The 23,773-nt window shown below is 34.0% G+C and overlaps 1 protein-coding gene across 2 annotated transcripts; it reads left to right on the forward strand.

The window, feature by feature from the left end:
• The first annotated feature begins 1,046 nt into the window (after positions 1 to 1,046).
• Positions 1,047 to 23,571, forward strand: LOC105232715 (uncharacterized). 2 transcript variants are annotated; one of them, XM_011214503.4, is made up of 6 exons: positions 1,047 to 2,057; positions 14,315 to 14,446; positions 16,521 to 16,671; positions 16,734 to 17,476; positions 19,976 to 20,181; positions 22,713 to 23,571. In XM_011214503.4, the coding sequence occupies exons 1-6, from the start codon at positions 1,895 to 1,897 to the stop codon at positions 22,911 to 22,913; spliced, it is 1,596 nt and encodes a 531-aa protein (XP_011212805.2). In that variant the 5' UTR covers positions 1,047 to 1,894; the 3' UTR covers positions 22,914 to 23,571. The 2 variants fall into 2 exon arrangements, with proteins under 2 accessions (XP_011212805.2, XP_011212806.2); XM_011214504.4 differs by having other exon boundaries at positions 22,743 to 23,571.
• Positions 23,572 to 23,773: the final 202 nt, after the last annotated feature.

Consider the following 23,773-nt stretch of genomic DNA (forward strand, 5'->3'; position numbering starts at 1 on the left):
CTAGTTTAGTATAGAATTAGTTAAGTTATTAGTTAAGTAGAAAGTGTCTACTGAGGCATTAGGCAATATAAAAAAGTGTACAGCTCTGCTGTGGTTATAGAAGAATAAATTATTCGAGATTATTTGTGTGCTTCCATCAGTAAAATCGTAAAATAACTTTTTTTTTGGAAGATAAGCCGACGTAACATATCATTTAACTGAAAGGAAGCTATATCTTAACTTTGACTGCAGGTTTGACGCCTATTCCTCTAGATCCATGCTATGCATCTGTTTCACTCTAAATGCTTTATGTACTTCCATATTTGTACCATAAACCTACACATATATGTATGTATATTCACAGTCTAAACTCATGTCGCACCAACTTGGCAAGATTTATGACTTGAAACATAAACGGCAACAGTAAATTTTTAAATATTGCTTCTTAAATTTTATTATTAAACGAATTTTTTATTTTGCCTTTCGAAAGGAAAACTGATGAAAGTAAAGCACTCAAGATTTGTGGTAATTTTAGGGCCTTTTACAATCTACCTTTTACTAAAGTTCTTGTTGACATGAAAAATAAGCATAAATTACATTTGAAATGGGCTATAATAGGCACTGTCTGTCAATATATATGGCTATTTTATGTGAAAGAAGTGCAAAAAGTAATCTTCCTGTCTGGACTACCAATCCTCCCTCTCACCACTAACAACTGCTGCTGCTTATACATATTACGGTAGCAGCAACTTATTATCACCGATTGGCGCTGACATCAACTACCGCATTCACAGTAATCATTAGAGGGAGTCAATTTATGGCTCAAGAAAGCGCGAGACTCGAAATATGCTCCCACAAATATCGGTGCTTGGAGCAACTTAATAAGCGCCGGTACTCTTTCTGGCTCTCAACTAATACCTCACCAGTTGCTTCGCTGCTGCCTGGAGCATTTCTCGTACTCCAATATAAAGTTTTAGCGCTCGCTCTCTACTCTCTTTGGCGCTTCAACGGTGGATTTTTGTTTACTGCGGACAGCGGTTTTGGTATAAAGCTTCTTACGTATGCCAGTCATGGCTTAATCTTACCTTGAACTTGGACGCGCTTGCAACGAATCTTTCTTTCCACCAGCTCACAAGCGAAGACACCAGCATTGCAGATGAGCTGCTGTGTTTCGGAATAAAAATGTATTGTTGAAAAGTAAAAAGCGAAAAAATCGGTTTGGTCACCGTGTAATAGTCGTCGTATGTGCCGGTGAAATTCAAATTGTTGTTTGATCGGTTTTACCGTTTTTCCATTTTGTCTTCGATCGTTACAGTTTTGTGAATAATTTAGCAGTCGACATGTGTGCGCGCAAGCGCTTTGGTCAACGCTTTGGAGGCACAGCGCTTGTGAAGTGTTTTATATAAACGGGTGTGTGTGTTTCATGCGCGCCTGCGCGTTAAGAATGCCTGACGAGTATCAAAAGAGTGTCACATAGAAGGCGGTCAAGACATCAAACCGCGTAGAACCGCTAAATTGACCTAAAACTTACATCAATAGAAGTGTTTTTCTATTTGCATAAAAGCCTACGAATTCTAGCTCTAGAGGTATGCCGCATTTATCGGCGTCAACGTTTTGTGTACTACCATAAATAGAAACAAAACTCTTGCTAGACAAAAAGAAAAATTGAAGAAAGAATTTTATTTCCATGCTCGTAATAAATAACGGTATCAGTGCGCATAATTTGTAAACGTTGGCCAAAGCAAAGCGCGCCCCATTGAAGTACTGTAATCAAGCGTCCCGGTGGAGACCTTAAATTTCACAATAAATTTATTGTTCTGTCAATTGTCAACAAGCATTGACATTACAACAGCAACAACGGTCAGGCTGTGTCTGAGACCGCAGAAAATTATTAGCTTGGCAGCATAAGTCCCCAATGGATTGGTCAGGGCCGAGTTATGTGTTAGTGTTGCTCGCACTTACACACACTTTAACACCGTTACCGTTCGCGCACAGCTGGAGTGCAACTACAGCAACGAGCGACACGCCAGTTGGCGTTGGTGCTGGTGTGGGCGCAGCCAGCGCACGGAGCATAAATGGTAAGTGTAAAACAGTTACAAATGGAGCTATTAATAAGCGCGAAGAATAATGATAACCATTGGAAAGTGAAAATTATGGCGTGCACATAGTTTGTTTGCCTAGTCCAAGTAATCTAAATAACGGTATTTAGAGGTAATTTTTTATGGGCTGAATATTGAATTTTATAGAGACCTGTGATTTGAGGGATTTAAGGTTGTAGTAAAATATTTACTTACAAGGAAAGGTTAGGAACTTATATTTAGAGTTGTATATAAGTAGTTTAGATAATCATGTCTCATTTATATTCTAGAACCTTAAGAAAATTAAAAATTGGTATTGTCAATCCCATATTTGTTTTTATGAATTTGTCATTTAATGGGTGCTTCGTTAACAGAGCCTAAGCGGAATATCAGGGCAAATATTAAACATATATAGTATATGTTAATAGAAGTTCCAAAGTGAGAGCATCGTATTATTATTCGTACATTCGGTGCGGCTTATATTGAGATCTTGTACTCTTTCTATTCAAGGGTAGGTTAAAACGCTAATCACTACTCCAGAGAAGTACACATTACCGTGATTGGACAGTACGTTTTAAAATAAAACAATATATCATTGTCTCCATATTTATCCTGGACTCAAAAATGCTGATGCAGATATTCATACTTCAAAGCCTCTGCACCAATTCTCACGCAAGCCGCTCATTAAACTTTTGAATCTGTAAATTAAATTAGATAAATACTCTAAAAGGCGAAAGTTATTCTCTAGTCCAGTGAAATCGAGCTTAAATATATTTCGATCTCAAATTTGGGCTATATTTTTGACGATGGAGTGCAAAAAACACACAAAACATGATATTTGGACGGTTTTTTTTTTATTTCACTGAATAACTTTTAATATTTAGAATATAAAAAATTTCAAAAGGTAAAAAAAGTTGCTTGGACTTTTTTATATAAGTACAAGGATAGAAATCGTGACAAAAAATGGATAACAAAAACAACAATTGATTTTCCAGTAAGAACCGAGCGTTCCCGAACTTCAGAGCTCCCGGAACAGAATTCTCACTTAAGGCTATTTGATATATTTATCTAAAGTCTTTTGTTTTGAAAATTAGTAGATAGTGCCAAAATATTGAAATTTTTTTGACTGATATCGAGGTTGAGAACTATTTCCAAGATTTATCACATGAGTGAATAAATCTATTATTTCTAAATGACCTCGTAAGGAAACGAAACAAACGAACCAATTGATACTGTTTAAGAACTACTACTACTGCTGCTGGAACTTCGTCAATTTAAGTGTTGGTATAAGAGAATAAAAACAGAATTGAAGGAAAAACTTTGTCACGCCAAAATCGATTTAAAGAAAAGACTTACACAAAATGAACACTTTGCAATTGAATCATCCATTGGGGTTACTAGGCACTTAGCAAAGCCCTACCAGAATGCAGCGAATTAATTTCAAGAGCTTCGCACACAAACAGAACTCAACTGTTGCATATGATTATACTCGCTGCACGTGCGTAAAATGCAAGCGAAATGCAAAAGAATCTAAGTGTAATCGTTGAAGCCGGCGTGTAGTTTGTGGGCTATGAAAATTTTCACTGTCAAGAGGTTGTTGCAGGTGCAATTGCTTCACTGCAGTAACCATTTAGTTTGCAACAGCAATTGCGCTTCACGGCAGCTGATTAATGTGCCACAAAACTAAAATCGACGAAGCACAAACGAGCGGATTTCACGGTAATAAGAAAATTGCATGCGCATGCGCATGCGCATACTTTGTTGAGGTGTAAATGCACATGAGTCGCGGCACAGGTGTGAATGTGCGTTGTTGAATGCTTTGCGGTTGGTAACGGTAATTTACAGGTTACACTACGGTGTCAAGTTTTTATTTTACATTTGATTGGTTGTAAAAACAAATAATGTCAACACTGTCACATTTCGCTAACTCATGAGTACACTTTTATGTACTCATGTACATATGTATGCATGAATGTATGGATGAATGTATGTGAGAACGTAGTACTAGACGGCCACTGCCACTGAGGAGCATTTGAATAATGAGTGCACAAGCACATTTTATGCTAACTCCACATGAGTGTCTAAGCGTATGTATGTTTGTTTGTTTACATATGTATATAGCGTTAACATATGTTTGTTTGTGAATAAATGGGGCAAATTTATGGAAATAAACCTGTCGCTAAGTAGGTGCAGCACAGTCGTTCATTTTTTATAATACAGCCTGTAGACACTGACCAGAGTGTGGTGCGCGTGTTGGATGAAAGTAAATGAAGAAGTGGTTAGTGTTTACGTTAATATGCAGTTAAACTTGAATTAAGCTTGACTACCGACATTTTAATGTCCACCTTTTTAAAAAAAATTAAAGAAGTCTTAATATTAGAACGAAAATTGGAACTTAGTATATTGTATTTTATGTTTAGTTGGAGCTTTGGGGAAAAAAAAATCTAGCAACATTTAAATATTAATATCTTCGACTTATGGATAAATGTCTGATTAAACCAAATTCTTTTTCACAAAAGACCAAAATTGAAAATTTTTGTAATAAATTGAAAACAGTCAAAAAAGTGGTAGAAAATTTGATTTTTTCAGGCAGTTGTGATTTTCGATCAAAGATAAACATCCAACTTTTCCGTAGTGAGACTTTTTTTAGTTTAATACAGTATACTCTCGAAAAGTAAATCGATTGGTATTTTGGGTAATTTACTTTTTCGAATAATTTACTTTTCCAAATATATACATAAATTATCTGTTTTTATAATATTAAATGCATTTTTAAACTTAAAAAATTCATTCATTTATTTGCTTCAATAAAACATATGGATTTACATGAAAAACATATTTACATTTACATACATACATATGTATTTACTATGAAGAGAAAAAATCTTGAATATTCTTTTGTTTTTTTTTTTTCAATATATTTTCTGACCATTTTTGTACGACAATTCAAAAAGTCTGACACCTGATTTGCATCGTTTTCATTTTTAAACCAGTGGATCAAGTTGTATACGCTTTGAATTGCTTCCGCATATGTCACTTTGGGTTCCTGGCGGACTCCTTCTCCATCTGAAGTGTCTGACAAAATTTCTATTTCATCAGCAGTTTCTTTGTTTACTAAAAAGACGCGATAAAGAAGAGAGTAAGTGTTTTTGCATCATCGTAAAAAACGCTGCTCGCATCGTTTCGAATTTTTTATCACACTCTCTGAAAAGTAAATTAAAAATTTACTTAATTAATTTACTTTTAATTTAAATTAAAAATTTACTTTTTCGAGGTGCATGTGTAATCTTAAAGGTGATTTACTTTTCCGCGATTATTTACTTTCTGAGAATTTACTTTTCGAGAGTATACTGTAATTATTTTTGCTTTCAGATTGTTAGGAGGTTTTAAATCCTGGGTGTGGTCACGTGGCATTTTTGTGTGATCATCTTTATCAGCTGAAAATTTTTAATACATAGTTAGTTTTAAATACAAAAATTGTTAGAAAACTATATTTCTCTTCCTTTTTTTTATCAAGTTGCTTATATCTCTAAAACAAAACTTTTATGAAAGAAACGTTCAGACTGTTTTATCCGAAATTAAATTTTCTACAATTTTTCGAATAAACCAGTTGTTCACTTCTTTTTTTTAAATTATGAAAATCGTGAAAAATCGAAAAGAAATACTTCTTTCCAAATTTAAGGGCTAAAATTTTCAGGGATTTTTTTCAATATAAAAAAGAAAATTTTCTTGTGTCTGCAGAGAGAAGAAAAATGTTCTAAATTACTTGAATGCTTGATCTGCTGAAGTATTTGTTTATATAAATATGATAATATGCTTATAACATATGTATATATTGGTTAGTCGAAAAAGTCTTTTCGTATTTTGTCAATAGGTGTCGTTGCAGTCGTATATCTCCCAGTCACATGTGTCGTACCATATAGTGTCGGAAAGGTGAGATAAATAATGAAAATAATGAAGAAATTTGCAATATTTTGAAATTTTTGCATAAAAAAGGAAAAAATTGCCACCAATGAAATTTGTGAAGTTTATGGAGAAGAAGCTGTACCAGTTTGTGTAGCACAACAATGGTTCGCTTGCTTCCGTTCTGGAAATTTCGAGATTTCGATTTACACAATAATGTCGAAATACGAAAAGACTTTTTCGACTATCCAAAAGTTTAAGAGTTGTTCCCCAGACGAAATAAAAGCAGCGATGCCACGCTTTTGAATTTCGAAACACATTCTCCTGTCAGCTTAATCCAGTTCAATCGTGTAGGATGTAGGCTGTGGACGAAGTTTCTTTTGAAGGTCTCTAATTAAAATTTTTGCCGAATTTTGAACGAAGATTTCTACGAAAGAAAACTTTTGTCAAAACAGCTGGTATTGGAACACGAGAGTAATACATTTTTTCTTAATGAAGGAATTTATGAATGAGCGAAACTAAGTGACTTCTACAGAGCATTTTCTAAACATTTTTGTTGCAGTATTATAAATACATAAATATTTATTATTATAAGGAATAATTTGATGACGCGTTCCACGTTTCCTCCATATGTCACATGGCTGTTAAGTTGCTACTCACATATGTTCTCCTGTGAGTATATTTAAGGCGGTCATTGAAACCAGTTTCTTGCTTCAACTTGGCCATATTTAGGTTATTAATTTGACCGTAAAAACAACAAAAACCATAACACATGCAACAACAACATAACATGAAAAACAACAAATTACATTAGAGCAAGTACTAAGTGAGTGAGTAAGTCAGTGGGAGCATGCAATAAAATTAAATAAACAAGTGGGTAAACAAACTGAAAACGTTCAGTTCAGCGGGTAAAAACAAAAGTCTCGACGCACAGACAAACAAGCAACGACACATAATTAAACAACACAAAATTGTTATGACGAAATCTTAGACGTCCACATGCAAACATACATACATTTGTGCATGTGTCGATAGAAACTAAGAAATGTACAACAATAATAAAGTAGTGAAATTTTTCGGCGGAAATAAACCGGCTAAAAGCGAAAAATGCGATGAAACGGCCAACAGCAGAGAAATGCATTTTATTATGCCAAGACGTGTACGAGTATATAGATATATACTATCTGTATATATATGGGTAAATATCTATATATGTATGTATATCTATATAAAGAAATGGCTATGTGAAGAAGCGCCAAAAACTTGTTTACACACTTTTTTTAACTGTTGTTATGCAGCCAAGTTAGCATGGAAACCAACAACAATTCACCAATTAAAGCGGAGATAGCGAGCAAAAAGTGTTTGTTTGAAATTATTACCAAACGGTCAGCGTTGCAGTGGACCATCGAGTTCGGCAGCATTTGATTTTCTGCCCTTTACATTTTTTTATTTTGCCAAATGCGTAACTTACTGAAGCGTGGCATGCCTTTTGACATTTTAGCCTGCCTGCTGCATTCTAATACAGCTCTTATGATTCCCCATCATTGTCATTAACACTGAGTGCCTAGTTGTCGTGCCTTTGTCACATGCTTATTTTACAACTAATTGATTTGGAAAATCGCGCCTGAGTAATCGCCAATTAATAGATTTTCTCCCATGTGAGGTCACCCTCTTTGGCGCATTTGATTTCTTTTCTTTTTATGTGTATATTCCTATCGTTACTTGCTTTACGCCATAAATTTTTATTATTTATATTTCTTTTCGAAACTGCATACAACAGTGGTGTTGCTGCGCATGCGCACGAAGCACCCGCTGATTCAATTGGCCAAGAGACGCGCAAGTGAAAGTTAATGTGTGCGCTCATCGTACGTGTTTGCGATTCGTATCAAAAGTCATGCGATCTAAATCGCTGCGGTAGCAGATTGTTCAAGTATCGTCGCTTCGATTGACTTTGAATGTGCTTGTTTGTGTACGCGCTACCGTTAGAGTTGCGAGCTAATGGCAAAACTTTTTAGGTTTGCTTCTACTTCGCTTAAGGTGAAGTAGCGTCTCTTCTGCTTGACATTTTCTCATGGTTATTCAGCGGCTTCAGTGCTTTAAAGACGATACTTTTTGCTAATCTACAATTCCTTAAGTGGCATAAATAAACCGTAAGGGAAAATAAAGTACTTACATGTGTTCGTTATTATATATATGTATGTTAACATATGTACTCACGATATTTTCCTTTAATGATATCTGTAGCTAATATATGGATCTCCTCAGATGAGTGTATGAATTGAAATTTTGAAGAACAATTTTGTGGAAAACAGAAAACTTTTCTCCTACAGATTATAACGATCTTATGCCAATAAGTAAAATGAACTAATTTGATATCCTTAAAGTTCCTTAATTCAGAAAATTACCTAAAAAAAATATTATTTTACAAAAGCCACCATTTTTGTCGGTGTTCTGTATACCACCTTGACCAAATGCATAAAACATGAAAATTATTGATCTGGTGTTTGTGAAACTAATTTTTTGGCAAAGTTGGAAAAAAAATTTTCTGAAAACAACATTTCCTTGTTACTTGTCATTAGTGACTTAAAAAAATATATCTGAAGGACACTATCTTTTCCAGCACTAAAGTTTCCTCCAAATCGTGCAACATTGTATCGTACCACAGGCTGTAGTGCAATAAAAGTCATAACTACAATGTTGCTGCGTGATATATTTTTTCACCAAATTTATTGAAGTCGTTTTTGAGTAGCTGCCGGCGTGGGTGGGTCCACAATAATTACTGTTACAAATTTTTATTGACATGCACTCAATCAACGAAAGTCAAAATTTGCCCTCAGTTACAATAATGCAGCACGCTTTTAATTAAACTTTCACAGCAACAACAGCGAAAGTCAGAAGGCGCAAGTTGCATGCAAAACAGACATTCAAACACACACTTCGCCCGCCGACTATCACTGGCCTATCGCCCATTGTCCCTTATTCACCGACAACTCCCACTTGTCGCTCCATTTCCGTCAATTGCGCACACTTTCCAACTATTTGCTCACCGCACAAACATATCGGCATTTTGCTGCCGTTCGCCGCTTGACTTCATTTGCATGCCACACGCGCACCGCACCGCACTTTGATTGAGCGGCATTAAATTTTGCAGATTATTTATTGCATTGACCATAATGGCTGTCAAGATAATGCTTCGCCAAGTAGCAATGCTGCAGCGGTCAATATTTGTTGTTGCTATTATTATTAAGACTCTTTTCTGCGCTACTATTGCCCGCCTCACTTGATTGCCGGTGCACGCTGCATTATTTTTTCACTGTTAGACTTAACGGTAGTCCGAGTAAAAGTACTTCCAGTCAAAGGCGCAGGTGCATTTTGGCTGCAAGTGAAGTTCAGTAGTCCAGCGTTTATATGTGTTTATGTATTCTCGTATGTATGGATGTGTATGTAGCTGAGTATGCAAAACGTTTTGCTCTTTGGTGGGTGGTTTCGCTCTGTCCGCAAGTAGGGTATCAAATGACACGTAAAACCATTTTATGTCATTATTTGAGGCAATATTAAAAATGAAAGGGCAACAGCAACAACAGTAACACACATTCAGCTTATGCATTGACAGAACAGTGTAATTTTCCATAGTAAAATAGTAAACAAATGAAATTTGCATGGGAAAGTGAATATAATATTTCTTGGTTGGACTTAATCGGAAGATATTAAGGTATGTGCCTGTATCGTCTCATTAGTGAAAAGAAAGAAATTAGGCATATATTAGGCAATTGTTGAAGAAATTTATGATTTTTAGTAATCCAGAATAAACTCCTAAATAGTTGTCTTGGTCTCAAGCTAAGTCTAGATGTATTTAAAATTATTGTATATATTTTGAGCTTTCAGTGTTCCTTCTAATTCATTGTCTAGGCTCCAAAAAGCAAAAAATACTTTCAATGATTTTCTATTTGGCGATCGAGGTAGAAAGCCCTAGGTTTGGAGAGCTGATTTAGTAGACCAACCGTCTTTGAATAAGATTTTAGATCATTGTTTTATTGAAATTCTCATATATTTCCGTCCCTTTTTTATCTATGCTGAAGTATTTTATACACACAGGCTGTTAATAGAGCCTCATTGTTAATCACTATTGGAAAAAACTCCGGTCTTAGTTCGCTTTGAAAATTGCTAGGTGGAATTAATTATATTAATTCTGTGCCCAGTAATGTATTTTGTATGATTATTTGTGATTTAAGTTTTAAAGATGTTTTAAAACAGTTCAAACTGCTCAAATGGGTGAAACATAGAGTTACTATGCTCAAACAGCCTGAACACTGCAAGTCAGTATCCATCATATCGTAAAATAATGCCGGGGGCCTGCGGTTTATATCTAAACCATCTTTATGCTCATTATAACCATATATGACTTGTGGTTTGTTTGCTACAGGTTTCACTTCTTCGCTGGCATCGGCAGTAGGAAGTAATTGCATGTTCTTCTTCGAATGTGTTGTAAAGCGTAGTTATTGCATTGGTTTTGAAAAACAAAACTCTCTTTTTGTGTCTTCTTCAGATTACTTAAAGAATTCTGGCAGTTGCGGATTGTTGCCTCTCATTGGGCGCTCCAACTCTTTGAGTGGCAGGTCCTTCGCCAAGTTATAGCTTGTGAAAAAGTTTTTCAAAAATCTGCTGAGTCGGAGAACGAGATTACGCGCAATACCAGTCGACCGCTCTTCATTAGGCTGCAAATCCAAATATATTTCGCCTGCAAATGTATAATTGGTTTTGGAATGAATGGCATCATAAAATTCGCGAAGAATAATGTCCATGCTTGATGAATAGGCACCAATTTATCGTGTAGTGGACTCTCAGCACGAGTCCTGGAATCACAAAAGCGTAAAATGTTTAATTATACCTAAAACCATATTTTTTGTTTACAACTTTGACACTACTTAATTTTTTTACAATCCTTTGATTATAGATTTTGAAGCCTTCGTTTGATATTTTGTCATAGCGAGGAGACGTTTCGTGGCAGTGCCTCCGAAAACCAGATGCCAATGGCTTAATTTCCAAAAAAAAAATTTTGAAAACTTTATAACACATTGTTCAAATATGTTTCTGATATACTTAAGAGTTATAGTATTACAACTTTAAAACAACTGAATTATTAAAAAAAAAAATTAAGAGCTATTTAAAATGAGAAGAATGCAATTATTATTTGGAAGTTTTGTCAACTATTACCATTTGCCTTATTAATAATTTAATAAGATGCCAACAAAGCTTTTGCTCGATCAGTTATTTTCAATTATGAACATATAAATTATTTTTTCTTTAAGCTCTGTCTAACGTCAACTAATGTATTGAGATCTTAAAGCTTTTATAAGTGAAAGCCTTTTAAGTCATTTCATTTTAGATAGTAAATCAGCTGGAATAATTTCATTTTACTTTTGTTTTCAATAGCAAAATTTATGGACAATTTTGATAAATTTATCTCCGCCTTTTCATCATTAGCCATTACATCTATAAATGTGCTCTTGAAGAAAGAAATTTTCAAAATATTGAGATAAACATCAAGGAATTCACTTTTTCGCTTTCAAAGCGCTGTGCGAGTTAAGCTTGTGAAACGTTGTTGCTCCCACGTAAAAATTGCAAGCAAAAGATCTATTTTGTAGATTAGCTTTAAACGGTGTAACTGATGTCGCCAAATTTCTAGCTACTACATTGTTGCTTAGCTGTTGAACGTGTCACCAAAACTCCACGCGCAGACTGCTGATCATCCTTTGTTCGTCTGCTAATGGTGCAACGCCAATTTGGGGTCATCAGTTTCACGACTCGACTTTCAATTCAGCCGGGGTTGGAGAGGTTGCAACATTTTCACTTACTATTTTATGCCTTGAAAAGTTGAAACCTTTAAGCTTGCAGTTATATATGTATTTATGTATTTATGTATATACACAAATGCACACCACATACTCGAATATAAACGTTGATATATTGAAATATCACACCACGCCAGTTTAGGCGATAACTTATGTGGCACATTAAATAAATTTGTTAACATTGAAGCAGGCAATATTTTTTGCATTTGACAAATTTGGCAAGCTATCATTGGTCTTAAAAATAATGGTTTTGCCCATATATTTGGGTTGAAGTTATAAATATATACGAGTATATACAATATGCCTTGTGAGAGGTAAAGATAGAGGTAAGGACGCAATACATATTTTTGTTTCAACGATTGAAGCTTTGTCGAGCTTCGCCTATACTTAAACTTCTGAATGGAGATCTGTACGTGTATGAGCCATCAACACTTCGCACATTTTACGAGAAACCTTTATTATTATCATTATTATTGAAAGATTCTCACTGCTCACCGAAAACATCCATTGATAGTAAACATTAGAAAAACCCATTTTTATGTTAAGTTGATGTTCCCAAATCAATACCGAATACGTGTCTGTAGAGCTTACAATGAATCGAAAAAATATTTAACTTTTTCATTGTTCATATCTAAGGGGCTCTATAGTATTACTTAGTTAAGTTACACCCAGGGATTTCCCACTAATATTCCATAAAGAACTATATAAGTTTTATATTTTTGACCAGTGCAGGCGGTATGCTATAGGAAATTAAGTTATTGAATATTTAAGTTATTTATGCAAAATTATCCAAAAAGTGGTTGAACATAAAAAGTCATATATAGAGATACATATATATAGGTACAATGAAAGAATAGCAAGGCAGAATTGTTCCCGTCCTCGAGATTGTAAGCTTAGGTCATTCTAAATTAACTGACTGAGTAGCATTAGAATTTTGAAATCGCATGGATGATCTATTGCTTTGTAATTTTTAAATGGTGAAGGATGTTTCATTTTGCAATTGTTGCTGTAAATAAAACAAAGTCTCCAGAAGGTAAAGAGCCGGCGGAAAATAAATAATCATTCCGATAACTCAGATCATTTTGTCATGAGAACGATATTCTGGTACGCCTTAATAACCGCTTGTGATTTCTATGGATGTGTAGATAAGGGAAACATATTTATCATTACCGCTTCTCACCTCTTAAATTTGGAAAGCATTTATTTGCTTTGCTGTTGGTAGGAACATTAAATCATTATTTTAGCACATGCCCACAGAGACAGCCACTGAATGTGACGAATCAATTTATTGTGAAAATATTATAGTAATAAATCTGCCAAACACAAAGCAAATAATAGTAAATATACTATTTCTCACATACAAACATATATATTTATAGTAGATACATATATATGTAAATATGTAGTGATTTATGCTTTGGCTTCGTAACAATTGTTTGCACAGGTAAGCTGCTTTGCTTGAAGTATTCAATCGCAAATAAAAGCACATATAACAAACAAAACATACAATAGCAACAACAAACAGTACACAAATTGTTGTGTTCGAGTTTGCTTGATCAAAGACAATATTTGCCAGCGGCTTTCACTCTCTGCGACTTCTATTATTTGTTTATATCAACAACAGCTTTTTTCAGCGAATTCAGTGAAGTTTTCTATTATTTTGTGAAATTAGTTGTTGCTTTGTATTTGTTTGTGTTTGTTTATGTCTGGTTTACTCTCCAACTCTTCATTCAGCTTTTAATGGTCAATGGTTTGGTGACCATTTGTTTCGAGACAAATTATGTTATATAAATTGCAAATACAACTTTTTGTTTGTTGCACGCTTATGCACATAAGTGGTGAAGCACACCTTGTAAGAAATTGCTTACAGCGTTAAATATATGTGGGCCCATTCATTCATCACTAATTTTACTCAGTTTACATTACTGGCATAACTAGAAAACATTATCAGTACAAATTTAACTTCAATCTTTAAGTATTTATTAACAGGAGTTAAGATCTTGATAAATTTCATTTTCTTCCTTCCTCATTTTCTATACATTTGGCCAATAGCTTTTGAGCTCAGTGTACTGCAAATCACCTCATCACTTCCTGGTGGGTCATTTTAAATATTAATTGCAATATATTCAGCGATCTCATAGAAGACATATGTATGCATCCATACTTGTAAGCATACCAGTAATAGTTAGATATGCTTCCAGCCTCCATTTTGGGCATACACGTATCACAATTTCACACGATATATGGCGAGTGCCATAATAAGCTTTGCAATTGCCCCATTGCTTGTAGCAAAATTCACTTGTTTATATGCTAAATCACAGAGATACATATGTAATACATACATTTGTAGACAATAATTTCACCCGGTCCATGTTATTGTAATTGCGCCAAGTGTAGCAATGCATTTGAGGATTGAGAATCTTTAACATCTCAACTATAAAATAAGTTATGCAATCTCGCATTGAATTAATCAGTCTTTCTTTTCATCTTTTTTATTTGCAGAAGTTTCGCCATATATAGATTTAGTGCTCTGCCCAATGAGAGAACAGCCATGGGGCTGTGCGCGGCAACAATCTGGACGCATATTGGATTTGTGGGATGGTGAATTGCATATGCAGTGGCAGAAATTGAAAGGTATTGTGAGAACTTACTAAATATATACTCGTATACACAATTTTTATTTTTTATACGAGAAATAATGAAAAAAAAAGGATTTTAAATCTTATGAAATTTTGTTGCCATTGGTCTAAGATAACGAACACCTTTGGCATATGTGGATATTCGTGAAGTCGTAGAATGGTTACTTATTTCGCTTTATCTCTATTATTCATTAATGACGATGATATAAATGCAAAAATTAACGCACATCTTCTCGGAAACTGATGTGCCAGCAAAGAAATGTTGGTTGTCTCTTACCGGACCGGAAAAATCTACAGAAGCCTTAGATTTCAGCAATGTTCGTTTTTCCCTAATTTAAGCGTTTTAACTGGTTATTAACCGGTTATCTAATCAGTGCACGAAATTCATAGTGTTTACTTTACAAAGGCAAACCTATGAAATGTGCTGTATTTATGTACTTGTAAATATATCATGCCAATACCAAACTTTTAATATAGTATCCAGACTTATTTTCCTGCAGTTCCATGCGAATATAGAAAAAAAAAAGTTATTGTGTGAGGATGCTTGTTTTAAGGTGATACTAATAATTCAATTTAAAATTAGATTGAGTGAAAACAAAAGTGATGATACGAGATAAGATTACATCTTCTTAGAAATATTTCATAAACAGTCCACACTGACATATGTCAAATAAATTTTGAAAGAACACACGTCGATGTACTTGTAACTGGAGACCGATTAAGTAGACGGTCGATCAGCTCCGTGTACGTATATATGGCGACCCTGAAAACAAAAGCAAAATTGTCATTGAGGAGTGCTGTACTAATAGAAAAAAAACAAGAGCCCATATTTTGAGTTTGATTTTCCACTGGCTTCTGAATTAAAATAAAATAATCAACAAAACCATACTGAATAACGATTTCTAAGTCAATAAAATAGGCTAATGAAAATTATTTTATATAAAACTGAACTTTTTTCTACATAAGTCCTACTTTAATCGTATTTAAACATTAAGTGGAGGTACCTGCATATATTTCATTGAAATTCAACGGCACTTTTGCTGCATAATCAGCACAGAACGAAAGGCTCATATGTGTGTTTGCGTGTCTGAATATTATAGATTAAAAGGTGCATAAAATTGTACACAAAGCAAGACACATAATTCATAACACAACATTGAAGAAAAAGCGATAACTTGTTGTAAGGCAGACAGAGCAGACTGCTCCACACCTTTTGCCGGTTTCGGTTAGTTGGTGAATTTTTCATGCCTTTGTGGCTACGAATCATAACCGATTCACAGGAAAATTAATAAAACTAAAAAAGAAAAAATATTTAATTGGTTGCAATGTTTGATTTAGCGTGTAGACTTTGGTTTAAATTCAAGTATAACCAGATAGTAATTAAACAAAAATAATATACAAACAAATACTTAAAATAAAATGAAATCAAAACAAACAAATAAAATAAAATAAATTAAATTAAATTAAAAAAGTGAAGAACAATAAATAAGAATTTTTTAAATAGAAAAATGAAATAAAATAAAATTGCTATTCCTGAGTCACATGCACTTAACTTTTGCTTTCTTATGCAAATAGTTTAGCAACAGAATGAATATGTGTTAGAGGTTGTGCGCATACTTTTTAACCCATCTTTAATTGGTTAAACTAGTCGCTCGAAGAGTGAGTTTTTTCGTATGCTTAATTGGTCGGCAAAACAAACCGGAGTACTTGTAGCAAGTTAACTCGACCGGTGGCACATACATATACCTCTACGAGCATGTACATAACTAAGTGGATGCGAGTCAGTGCGTTACGACCGTGACAGTAAATTTTTAAGAGTGAAAAGTGTGAACTATTTTATTTACGCTTTTCTTTTACGACAACCATCAGACAGACATCGGCCCGACATGGTGGTACAGCTTTCGACGAATGTGTGCGGAATTAGGTCTACAAGCAGTTACACTGCAAGTGCTGGTAACGCCAGTATGAGTTATTTGTGCATTTAGTTCGGTTATTCAATTGATATGGTGCCGTTTAAAATAGTTAACATTTTCTCTTTATTAACGGAAATTTTACTTTTTGTCTGACAGTGGAAGCCGATCGGCAATTGAATGCGACACTGGAGAAGCGTGGCTACAGCGCCAGCGAGAGCCCCACCAAAGAGAAGCCCTCTACGATATTAAAGAAGATCGAAATCGGCACTGGTTATATGAAGAAGTATTTGGCCGAAACTATGGATGGGTAAGTGCATGCAAATAACTGTTAAAAATTTATAAACAATTCCAAGATCTCATCTCTCCTAGCTTTTTGGGCCGCGAGTACGACTATGTGCAGCCGAACATTAAACAGAACTTCGTCAACAACGACAATGAAACCGAAGACGACGAGGAAGAGGATGGCAGTGAGAATGGCGATGAAGATGAAGAAGAAGAAGAGGATGATGATGTCGAAACAGAGCCATCGCAAAATGGTGATGAGGATTATGTAGATCGCGGTGGCATAACTAACCAGCAGCATGACGTCAACTTCTTACAAGGTCGGCCAGTGGGCGTGAACAGCCAGCTGGATCACATTGATATGGCGCCCCTAACTGGCACAGCGCCGGGTGTGGCTAATCATGATTCCTCAGACGGCGTTGAATTTATTGAAATCGAAGATAACGAAGATGTGCCACCAGGCCAGTTGAAGGGCGGCGGCGGTGGTGTTAAAAATAAACGTAAAAATAAGAGAAAGAAGAAGCCGGAAACACTTTTAGTCGTACAACCAGCCGAATTGGCTTTGCATGGGCATGGCGGTCATCATGATGATGCCGTTGAATGGGTGCCGGTGTCGCAAGGTCATAGCAAACCATCGAAGAAGCAAAAACGAAAGAAGAAGAAGAAGCATCAATATGCCGATGACAGTGTGTCGGTTGTGGTGGAGCAGGAGCCCTCGGATCATTTGGGTTTGGGTCTGCTGGAGGAGTTGGTGGATGCCGTCGACGTTACGGATGGTGGACACAAGCGCAAACACAAGAAACCGATAAAATATGGTAGAAGCGTTGGAGGTGTGTGTTTGCGTGTGATTTATTAACTTGATCGCACCCTTTTCGTACACGACATTTTTACTCTCCTTTGTTTTTCCTAAAATTTAGTCAAGGTCCAGTAGTTATTATAATTGTATATTATTTTATTATGTAAATATGTAGTTGGTGTTGGTTTTGGGAGCGTTGTATGTTTAACTCTGTTAGTTTACTAAATGTCTTTTATTCATTTTCCTTTCCTTTTAACTATTGTGTGGTGTTGGTTTGTCGAAATACCCCACATCCAATCGCTTGACTAAAGAAATAACCTTCATAATGCCAAAAGTTTGAAATAAAATTTATTTAGAGTGTTCTCAGTACTAATTCCCCACTAAACTCCCGCAGAAGAGACATATCGCCCTTATAATTTTAACATAACCCCTGCGCTCTTCCCCGGTAAACTCCCGTAATTTTAAATTTATAAACCCTTAGTACTTCTTCGGACTTAATTTTCAATTCCTTTCCTGAAATTAGCCTGTAAACTTTTATTTTAAGGGAGATAGTCTAATTTATAAGAAATCTTTTAACATATTCCTTTCAGAAAAAGCTTTAGAGGATACGTTTTCGCCAGTTTTGTTTTTTTTTTATTTCCATCTTAGTCATTTCAATATCTAAAAAGCCATTCCAATATCTATATATAAATTTTGAAGTCTCTGTTAAGACAAATTTCTCAAACTTCCACAGTACCTATGCACCAACTCTTCACAAGAACTTTTAAGATTTTTTGCTTAAAGATTTGAATTTTCCCTTTCTTATTCAATGAACATAATGCTTAGTCAAAACTTTAGATAATGCTAAACAAGATTTTGAAATCCATTGGTTTTTAAACTTGAGCCAACGAATTTTTTTTAATCGGACAATACTCGTATGGAAAGCTGAATACCATGATTTAGAAACCTTTTTTTCTATATGTGTTTTAATTTTACGAGTAGGCAAATTTTATTTTGGAATCATGCTAACTTCCCTCAATACAAATAAGATTTCTTTCTCATAGCTTGAGCCTTTAACTCAGTAATCTTGTTTTCTCTGAAATTAGCTCTTTATGTAGAATAGAGTTTAGAAGAAATCCAGTATATTTTGGAGACATAAGTACTACCCAGGGATAGTGATCTAACTTCTATGAATAAAAATTTTATGCAAAACTGGAAAACAGTCGGTCCCTTTTAATCAAAAACTTGCAAATCCCAAACTAAAATATATTAAATTTTAATAAAATCATATTAACACATAACAAACACAAAGGAAAAGATAACAATAATTTAAAAACTATTAATTTTGACAAAAATTGCTTATATAAAATATTTGCTCAGAAATTATTTGGGTGTAGGGTATTTCAACTTTGAGATAACTAAATTGTAATACTTGAAGTGAGCGTTGCCACTTATATACAGAAACTGAGTTATTAGCAAATACACAAACCAGAAAGTGCATACCTAAACCCTCATGTGAACTTTCTGGTTGTTCAAACTTGTCGGCAACGCAGTGCTTGCGGTTGTGAGAGATGGTATATTGATATTTATTTTAATTTCTATATATATTATTTAATTATTATTAATAGTTAGTAAGAAAAAAATTGTGTAAAATGCACGCAATAGTTTTTGTTGGTATATTCCAATTCAAGAAATTTTTAATTTTACAAATATTAAATATTTCTGAAATTTATTTATTAATATTAAAGCTTAGTTTTCTAAAAATTTACATTTAGGTATCAAAAAATTGCTTGCTTGCATTTTGCATTGAATTATGAATATAAAATATGTCTGTAAATATTTATACATTTTTATTTGTGACCATTTTTCATATAAATTAAACGATTTAGATTAAGTCGCATAGAAGTTGCAAAAGAAGCGAGTTCATTAATAACCAATATTTACATGATGAAGTATAAGATTATAAGAATAGTTTAATAAATGTAAAATATTTTTTTTTTTCTGAAAAATATGGCATACACCCATTTTTTTCAATGTGAAATAATATGTCCAGTATTTCTTAAACGAGAGAAAAGTTAAGTTTGGAGTTCATATGAAAAAAATCGATAAGTTATGAAAATAATTAAAAAAAATTAATAATTACTATGATTTTTATACAAGCTTTATTTTACCTCAAGTGCCAACAAACTACAAACTCAATATTTAACATTAAAACACATCACTTCTAGTAATTACATTTAAAACCTAAGACTTAAGCAACGAACTCGCCTCCTTTGCATTCTCACATTAGCATAAAATCGGTTATTATTTACTTAATGTATACTTTGTATGTCCATATTTCCTTTATATAGAACGCTTATGCTTCTCTCCAACTATTTAACGCACAACGAACGCACTTCATACTAACAAACACCCACCCTCCCAACCGATTTTTTGATTCTTCGTAATTATTAACTAGTTTTAGGCCCAGCTCGTGCCGCTTGATTGAATCATACTAATGTATAGCATTATGCCGTAATGTTTCTTCTCTCTTTTCAACTCTTTCATAAAATAGTGACGCGTGGCAAGAAGAAGAAGAAGAAGAAGGCGATTGCCAAACTGGTGCTGTTGGGCTCTTTCCTTAAGGCCAAGATTGAGTTGCTTTTGAAGATTTTGGGAGCTCATTTGCAAATCAAATTCTTTGCCATCGCTCTGATTGGTCTGCTGATAAATATCGCACGATTCTGGATCGATGTTAAACGTGGTGGCACGCCGCAAAAGGTAGGTATTTCTAGTCCTTTCTTGAGAGAAGGAAAAGGCTGAGGGAGTCTTATTGCATCCCCAACACGTACTCTTTTGTTTGTGTAATGCGCGTGTTTGGTTTTGTTTGCTGTTCTATATGTTTGTCTTGATTGTGTTTGATTTTCTTTGTTTTTGAAATGCACTGAGAAAAATTATTCGAGCTATATTTAATGAGCACATATTTTTAAAATAGTTTATAATATTTCTTTTTTATTTGCGATTCCTATTAACTAGCGTAATATTAAAATATTTTTTTTTAACTCTTAATTATTTAATTATTATGCATGTGCATGAGCATGAACCTACCATAAGATTACGCCTAAGCATGATTTTCAATTTCAGCCTTAGGGCGGCCTATACTTTGAACTTTGAATTTAGTTATGTATATAGATGTTAGATATACTTTTTATATTAAGTATTAACATTTTCAGTTAAATATTTTTCATGACATCGTTAAGTGTTTTCTACATAACATAAGGCATGTTAACCTTTTTAAGCTTTTTACATTCTTTTCCTTTCAATTTCCAGCCACAGGAGCGAGTACATCTAAGAACTTAAGAACTCTCATTACTAAAAATATATATACTAATTAGTTAATGCCTTGATCTTTAATGTAGGAAGTTTATAAAGTACTTTTCTTTTCACTTTATTCTTCGAATAAAGAATTAATTTTTTACCCTTTTTTCGATAGAAATTCGTCACATATTGGGGATTCTATGAATTTTTGCTCTCCGAAGTCAAATAAAAAGTTCGATTTTAATCTGCATAAGTTTTGCTAGTAACCTGGCATAGTAAAATACATTTCTTTAGCTTTTTTAACTTTCTTTTGAGATCACAAATATTCACTGGGGCCAGATGTAGAAACTATGCGAAAGCAATTCATGCATTTTTGTTAACATTTTCACTGACTTGTGAAACAATTCATTATCTTGGTGAAACTGTATTTTATTTTTCTTCAATTGCGGCCATTTTTTAATAACGCTATGGAATAGTCGCTGTTGATGGTCCTTCCTTTCTCAAGGTAGTCAGTCCATGCGCATCCCGAAAAGCGGACTTCATAGCCTTGCCAGCGTATTGTTGCATTTTTCCACGCTAATCTTGTGAAGTCCACTCGGATAAATGGCTAATTGAGCTTCGAAGTGAAATCGATGAAAGAATATACTGCTCCGAATTATCAACTCGTCGTTGTTTTTGGTCAAAGGTGAGCTCGCGCGGCCCCCACTTTTCACCGAGTTTTCTCAAATCCAAATATTCCTGAATGAAACGACGCGCGCGTTTAGTTCATATCTTTCGATAACTTCACTTTACAGTCATCTAAAATTAACTTTTGGACTTTTTTTCCTATTTTTTAATAACCTCTTTTGAGTGTCCGGAAACTCGTCAGCAAACCAAGGTTTTGCTTCGATCTATCCTTTCCCCTCAAAAAACAATATTTTACCAACACACGAAATTAATTTTTATCCATCTTTTTCACAATAACAAAAGTTGCTTCATTCAAAATTATATAGTTCATATATTAATTAATATATTATTATTAAAATTTACTAAGTTTGTTGAAAGTTCAGAAAATATTCTTCCGCCGAAAGGTCTTTAGTTAAAATTTTGTCCAAAAGTATTGTCCGGTTTAATGACTGAAATTTCAAACAATGGAAATTGGACCATTTTTATACAAACATGTTGAACTCTCACAAATCGAGTAAGACACTTAATTCAACTAAATACTAGATTTTTTTGGTGATTAGTATGCAACATTAAAAGTTCAGAAAATTTGAGAAAGAGAGCATGAAAGTTAGAGTTAACAATTAAAATCTCACTATATTTTTGATTAAGATCAATATAATATTAATAATATAATTTAAGTTTATAAATTTGTGGTGAAAACGTATGGTGAATTTATAGTTATATAAAAATATACATTAACAAGATTATTCAATACAAGTATTTTGGTATATTTAATAAATACATTAATCAACAATTTATAAATTCATTAATAGCTTATTATTTAAAAGAATCATTCAACATAGAAATAGTTAGTAATTATTCTTTTGATGACTCACATTTAATATAATATCAACATATTTAAGATAGTTGTTTAAAAATCGATGAAATACTAAAAGCGACGTCTTTTTACTAGTAATAAATTTAATTACTGATAGTTTTTGAAATGATAAGTCAACAAACACTAATATGATAAGGTTCGAAGTTAGCTAAATTAGGTGAAATCTTATCAAATAGGACCAACAAAATGAAAACATAAGAAAATCATTACAAAAATACCTAAAAATATGCTTGATCCAAAAAGAAGCTTCTGCATACACCAACACTACAAAACTCAAGCAAACAAAAGGAAGCAAAAGCTCCAAAAAAGAACTCCGACACTTTTACGCACACATACACACCTAGACCTACACACATACACGCACATACAGATACACGACAATCCTTTGGGTATCTTTGGTATTTCCTTGGTGTTTCTCACTTCAAAAAACAAAAAATCTCTCTAATACCAGGTTGTCTATGTTGAACATGCACACCATCAGCACCACTACGAGGAGCATGGCGACGACTGGGGTGGCGAATCGGGCGGCAGCTACTGGAAGCGTTCTCTGCAAACCGACCCCACACTAGAGGAGGCAGCCACCGACAGCTATCAGCCGGTGGGGCAACATCAGGATCCGCACTATAAGGCATACCATGGGCACTGGCAGTGAGCGGTCTCAAAGAGAAGTTGCGAGAAGATTTAAATCGTTGAGATTGTAAACGCAAATTCGATTTTTTCTTTTTAAATATGCACTAGCATAATTTAGTTTAATGTAATTTATTGTTGAGTAATGTTTTGTTGTACCTTTCGCGTAAGGAACACTGCGGCTGCGTGCTAGTTGTTTCGCCGGATATTGTGTTCACAGTTATGTTTAAACGAAAAATGAAAAAAGAACGAAACGAAATTACATGAATGTTGCCAGAAACCGTAGATTTACGTTAAAATTAGTAGTTTAGATAAAATTTAGAAAATAAATATTAGATCTGGTTGAAATTGTTAAGTTTGGCTTGTTTGAAGCGCAAAATTATTGTCATTACAGTAATTGTATTTAATTATTTTCTGTATCTTTACGGCTATGCAAATTGATATTTGATTACAGCAACTTGCAACTAGTTTTAACTACATTATTATTTTTATTTATTATTTATTGAGATGCGCATGCGCTCTAATGCGGTATTTGGTTGTATAAGAGGTACGCAGGAGCGTGTCTTAGATATTTGATGTTCGTAGGTTAAAATTATTTATTGCTTTTGTATTTATTTATTTGTACAATGAAATTTGTCAATTTTAAGTTTGTATAAAAATAAAACGGTTCTCATCCAGTATATACTGCTCAATTTAATGAAAGTAGATGTGAATATTTCACTATTTATGATGTTGTAAGTATGATGCTCCTGCATATTCATAGACTATTACATGTAATCAGGGTGAGTTTAGTCGAAGTCAAGAGAATATCTTTAGAAACGCAACATAGTTTTTCTTCATCTGTATATATAGTATATACATATATTCTGTCTAAAACTATATTCT

This window comes from Bactrocera dorsalis, chromosome 5 (assembly GCF_023373825.1).
Source record: "Bactrocera dorsalis isolate Fly_Bdor chromosome 5, ASM2337382v1, whole genome shotgun sequence".
NCBI lineage: Eukaryota > Metazoa > Arthropoda > Insecta > Diptera > Tephritidae > Bactrocera > Bactrocera dorsalis.